Genomic DNA, 6,000 nt, shown 5'->3' with positions numbered 1-6,000 from the left:
AAAGGAAAATAGATTTAATAGAATCATTCCGGATACCACATCTTACTGTGTGGTAAGGGATTGGTTGGAAAGATCTGGGATTTGCCAAGGGTTAAAAGTAGATCAGCTTCTAGAGAGCAAGGACAGGAGCCTGGGCAATTTAGGACGATCAGCTCTGACCTTGGCAAGCCAAGTTTTAAAAACTCGGTTCTTCTCCCCCAAACACCTAAATAATTCTTTATCTTAAAGAACAAACACAATGGACACAATGAACATTGAGCCCCTACCAGACCACTGAATGACATCACCCCCTTTCAAATGTAAAGGACACCAGAAGTAAAGAAAAGTTATCATACAAGTACAGTAGGCAGCTCCCTCGACCCCTTGTCAGAGTCGGTAAGCTCACCCTGAGGGCCACGACTAGTCTCATGCTATGAAACTGGTTTTCCTACGGAGCAGGCTCACAGCCTTGAGTCATCTAGATACTTCCTAAGCCACAGGACAGGGTCACAGTGTTAAGCCATCCAGGTAATCCCCGAGCCACTGGAGGAGTAATGGAGTTTATAGAGTAGGTAGTTATCTTCAGAAACCTCCATCCGGTGTGGCCAGACACGCCAATAAAGAACCAATCAACAATACAGTTACTCCCTAGTTTTTAATTTAATTAATTAATTAATTTACTTACTTATTTTCAGTTTCTGAGGCAGAGGCTTAGATGGCCCAGGCTGGACTTAAGTTTGCACTGACCTTGAACTCGTGATTTTCCTGCCTTAGTCTCCCGAGTGCTGGGATTCTAGGTGTGAGCCGGGATGCCCGGCTCCTTTTTCTTTCTAGAAACATAAGTCAATTGTTTTTTTTTTTTTTTTTTTTTTTGCCTGAGATATGTAGACATATCATAAGTTACAAATTACAGGTCATAAACTCCAAATGGCCAGGAACTTTTGAGTTTAACACGTTGTTTTTGTTTTTCCCTTAGAAAATAATTGATGTTCTGACTCCACAGAATCTAGTGACCCAGAATAGACGCATCACATGGTTTGCCTCAGTGCTAAACGATGATGTGACCTATTGTACATTTAAATGTTCAGTGTTGATATTTCTTGATTTAGGAGCTGGCTGAGACCCTAAATTTCTTGTTTTACTGGAAAACTTTTAAGTAATTAAATTTTGGCAAGATCATTTTAAACTGGAAATGCTAAAAATGTTACATTAAAATATTACACTCACTCCAGTGAATGACTTAGCAGAAACAGCCTGCAGGCATCATAAGTAATGATGACCTTGCTTGATTTGCAAACACAAACATACTTAAAGTGGGATAGTTCTTATAAATTCTTATAGTAAAGAAAATTTGAAGAAAAAAATAAAAGTGGAGGCCAACCATGTTGGAAACTTCCAGATCCCTCTTACTTAACGAAGACTTTCCCACAGGACAGATAAGATGGCAGCCATATGATTGTAACCAATGACTGCTACCATTTCATCTCTGTGTGCCACAGGAAAACCTTTCCCTGGCGTGCCCTCCAAGGGCTCCTTGAACCATTTCTGATTTGTGGCTGCCCAGTTTAGGAAGCACTTTTCCCATAAATAATGCCACCCATTCATCCTTGTGTAGCACTGTAATTTAAACCAAAGCACTTTTGTGGGCTAAATCAATAGCAAACAACACCGAGGACATCCCTAGCTTTTTAAAAAATATCCTCCTCCTCCTCATCATCATCATTATTATTTTATATCTTTTGAGTCAAGGTCTCAGTACTTTGCATAGGTTGACTTGAGCTCTGAGCTGAGGCTGCCTTTGAACTTACTCTTCTCCTGTTTCAGTCTCCCTAGAACCTGGGCTTACATGCAGGTACCACCAGTTCCAGTATTAAATGAAGTCTTTAAATGTGTTTGCTTTTTAAAAGGAGGTAATTTAATGTTTATTGCTGCAATATGGCTTTTGGATCCTGTACTTAGTTTTCACTAAAAAGACAAAATAAGGATTATCTGTAAGAAAGAAAGAAGTGAGTCAGAGAGGGAGGGAGGGAGAAAGGGAAAAATAAAGAGAGAGAGAGAGAGAGAGAGAGAGAGAGAGAAGAAGAAGAAGAAGAAGGAGAAGAAGAAGAAGGAGAAGAAGAAGAAGAAGAAGAAGAAGAAGAAGAAGAAGAAGAAGAAGAAGAAGAAGAAGAAGAAGAAGAAGAAGAAGAAGAAGAAAAGAAAGAAAAAGGAAGGAGAATAAGCTTTACTGATATGAACAGATTCTGATCTCACCACATTCCTGTACTTAGCTCCCTCTAATGGGAGCCATTAGACAATGCTGGAGAACTCATGAACCTCCTGATTGTCCAGGAGTGTTCGACTAAACCTCTCTCAGAGAAAGTCTTTCTTTCCTGGAAGGGAATTGGTTTCTAGGCAGTCAAGGCTGTCCTCCTCTGTAGACAGGACAAGATGGAAGCTTCTAAGACCTTGGCATCGGATTCAGACATTATTTCTTAACAGAAAATAATTCTGGAACCTCCTTTTCCTCAGGCGACTTTCTATTGGTGGGCTCAGCTTGGCAGTGTGAGCCCTGTGTGAGTCTTGTGTTTTTAGCAGGCTTTATGCTGAGAGAATTTGTCTATATCACATTCTAACACCACCACTACTCAGATCCTTTCCCCTCACCTCTAACTGACCCATTACTTTAGAACCCGATTCTTTTCTTACCACTACTGTGGACTGGTCTCGCTATGAGGAGCTATCCCATGTGCTGTGGCTCGCTCAGCAGAGTCCCTTACCAGGTGGAGGCCTCCCCGGTGCTAAGTGTGATGTCAAAGTACCTTCAGGCATTGCCAAAGGTCATCTTTTAGTGTAAAGCATTTCCCCTTAGTTTCAGAAATGGTCAAAATGTAAATTTAATTCAACATATTTGGTAGTTCAGTGCTTGAGATCCAGTGACCTAGAGTTAACTGTGTTTTTCCGAATTGCGCTGGTCAACTGATTTTCATTGTTTTGTTTCAGAGCTAATCCTGAACGGAAACAGTTAATTTTTTTCACAGTTATAAAATGTATTTGGTTCCTTTAAAACTAGACCGCATCCACTAAGGCATAGAGACTCCAACTAGATGAATTGTGGTCTGCGTAGAAAACCACTAAAATGAACCTTTACCGTCCAGGGAGGGGAGCTTGGATAAGGAGCCAACATCCAGCTTGCCTGGAAATGAAGAGTTCTTTCTCCACCAGTTAGTTAACAGAATCTACAAGGAGTTGTCACAGGGTTACAAAAGATTTGCTTCAGAGAATGAATTTCCCAGAGGAGAAAGGGTGGACTTTTTTTTTTCCCCTACGGGGCTTGTAAGAGGTTTAAATGTATCAGGAAACAAAGGAAAGATACAGAGGAGCTACCAAGGCAGTTCTTACGGGGGGGCTACAAAAGACTTGCTTCAGAGAATGTTCCCAGTAGGGAAGGAGTGAAAGAGGCTGCTTAAGAGTGTTAAGAAACAAAAGAAATACAAAATCAAACCACAACGAAGAGGAAGCAGCTGCATGCAATCTCCGTGGGCATTGCAGCCATCTGTTTCCTTTATGAGAGTTCTTAAACCCCTGGGAGTCAGGCTTCAGTGGCAACTTCATAGCCTGCATAACTAAAGAAGGCTACAACCTTAGCTCAATGGTCGAGTGCTTGCCTGGCAGGCTTCCAGACACTGGTTTAGATCTACTGACACTGCAGAAATCTAAAACAAAGCAAAAGCCCTCCTCTTCAGGCTTTACTATGACCATCACTGGGGTCAAAGAGCTTTCCTGAGTCGGTGTACAGAACGCCTTAAAAATTCTCAGATGAGGGCTGTAGAGATGACTCAGGGGTTGAGAGCACTGACTGCTCTTCCAGAGGACCTGAGTTCAAATCCCAGCAACCGCATGGTGGCTCACAATCATGTGTAATGAGATTTGATGCCCTCTTCTGGTGTGTCTGAAGACAGCTACAGTATATATAATAAATAAATAAATAAATAAATTCTCAGATGACTGGGGAAACAATATCAACCAGCTTGAGATGGCGGACTATCTGAAACAGTACTTCTAAAAGGAAACGTGAAGAACTCATACTACTCATGCATATACTGATTATTCACACTTAAAGATTTGGCATTAAATTAACATGCTTGACTGGAAAAACTGAATTCAGTTTTAGATGTATAATACAGTAATTGATTTTTTAGAACCACTATTGAGATAATTAAGACAAGTTAGCAGTTTTCAAATGCCATAAACGATTACATCAGAAATATAGGTGAACACGCTTGTGTCTTAATATACCCTCCTTTATTAATAATAACAAACAAGGTATAACAGCTCTGCTGGCAGCAGTCTTCAAAAGTCCTCTTGTACATGGGACAAGTACAGATTCCTTTGCTCCAATCTAAATTACTAATCCTCTCAGACCAAACATGATATGCCACGTATATGATCTGTGTATGTGTAGTTTACAGAATGACTGTGGATAGTTTGAAGGCTGTTCAATGAGTTAGAACCTGGGAAACTGCCATCAGATAGTCTATACCGGGATAAGGAACCAGTGTCTCCCGGAGACCCTGTGGTGGTGGTAGACATAGGCTACGGGGGAAGATTGGGGTTTCAGAGATGAGACCTGGACCACAGAGTCGGGAGAGCAAAAGATAGGATCGGGCCCTTTCTAATGACAGGGAGATGAGTGGATAGAAATGTGAGGTTGTCTGCATCAGTCACAGGGTGTGAGCTGAGTTGAAGTCCCGGGGAACAACCATGAGTTCTCTTTCCATTGGTCTCTTCATAAACAGGGCAGGAGGTGGGATGAATGCTCTGTGAGGCATCACCAGGTGAGAACATAATATTCATCCCTCAGTTTGTCTGCTAAGTTCTCAACCTACTCCTCCTGTGGTGATCTTAATATGCCCAGGTGCTTCTGCAGTCCTGGTTCACCGTGACCAATGTGTATGTAAACTGAAGTCTGTCCAGGGCAAGGCACAGTCTGAAAAAAAAAAGTTTCACACATGACAAAAGATCTTTGAGCAGAGTTCTGGCTGGTCTCTTACAGCACCATGTAAGAGTAGAGTATCGAGGACTGCAGGCACAGATGGTGTTAGTGGCAGTGGAGGAGGCTGGGTCACAGATACCACAACAGATATAGGGGGAGCCAGGCTTGGTGTTCCCCAGCTCCTCAGAGTGACCTAGTATGCATTTTTTCTTTTTTTAATAAAGTGTGAGAGAGGACTTTGAAGGTTCTCAGAGGAATTACATTAAAACACGTGGAAATACTAATTACTTTTACTTGACCATTATATATAATACTTCTTGAATTATCACATAGTACTGTATAGATGCGTGTAATTACCACATGTCAATTAAAATTAAAAACTATTAAGTAAAGTTTAATTTATTAGCTTATAGGGCTCTTTAAGTGTCTGGGGGGAAAGTATTGCTAGCAAGAACTTTGGAGGACTTTGAGGATTATTTACCTAACTAGACCCTATGACTCTCACTGAGGAGTTGGTGGACGGTAATGGACATTGAATGCTGGATTTCAATTAAGAAATTGTGTAAATGCGGTGTCCTGTTTTGAACTCTTCCTGCTGGCCTAAGAAGTTCCCCCTCCCACCTGTGCTTCCTTCTTTACTGGCTGCCTCCATGGGCAGAGCATTTGTGACTCAGAAACCGGTTCCCCTGGCTGTAACAATGATACAGCTCTGGGATCATTACCTGTAAGCCAATGCCTTAGCTTCACAGCCCTCTCTCTACGCAAGGTGTGTTGCTGTCACCGACTGCTGGGAAAGCACTCTCAGGTGTGGGAAGAGAGGGCTCGCCACTAGCTTGGACTTCCAGGGACCTTTCTTTCCAGGAAGAAATTTAATATTAATTAGAAACGCCTCTAGAAGATTCACTACTGCCTTGTAGAGAGGGCACAAACGCAAGAAGGACCGGATGGGAATCCTATATTCTGAGGTATGTCATATTTCTGAACTTAGGAATCCAAAGTTGCTAAAAATTTCTCTTGTTTTTTTCCATGTATAATTGTCTATCCCT

General features: G+C 41.6%; 1 protein-coding gene across 2 annotated transcripts in view; it reads left to right on the top strand.

Moving 5' to 3' along the window:
- Positions 1–5,603: 5,603 nt before the first annotated feature.
- Ankrd22 (ankyrin repeat domain 22) overlaps positions 5,604–6,000 on the top strand; it is a 31,503-nt gene continuing 31,106 nt past the window's right edge. Inside the window, exon 1 of one of the 2 annotated variants that reach the window (XM_039109292.2) lies at positions 5,604–5,919. In XM_039109292.2, the coding sequence (XP_038965220.1) occupies positions 5,899–5,919 (21 nt within the window). In that variant the 5' untranslated portion in view covers positions 5,604–5,898. The remainder of the gene's footprint in view (positions 5,920–6,000) is intronic. The other variant, NM_001191638.1, reaches the window with a different exon arrangement.

The sequence above is a fragment of the Rattus norvegicus genome, chromosome 1 (genome assembly GCF_036323735.1).
Source record: "Rattus norvegicus strain BN/NHsdMcwi chromosome 1, GRCr8, whole genome shotgun sequence".
Classification (NCBI taxonomy): Eukaryota; Metazoa; Chordata; class Mammalia; order Rodentia; family Muridae; genus Rattus; species Rattus norvegicus.
Note: the sequence above shows the minus strand (reverse complement) of the source record. Positions and strands in the feature narration are given on the sequence as shown.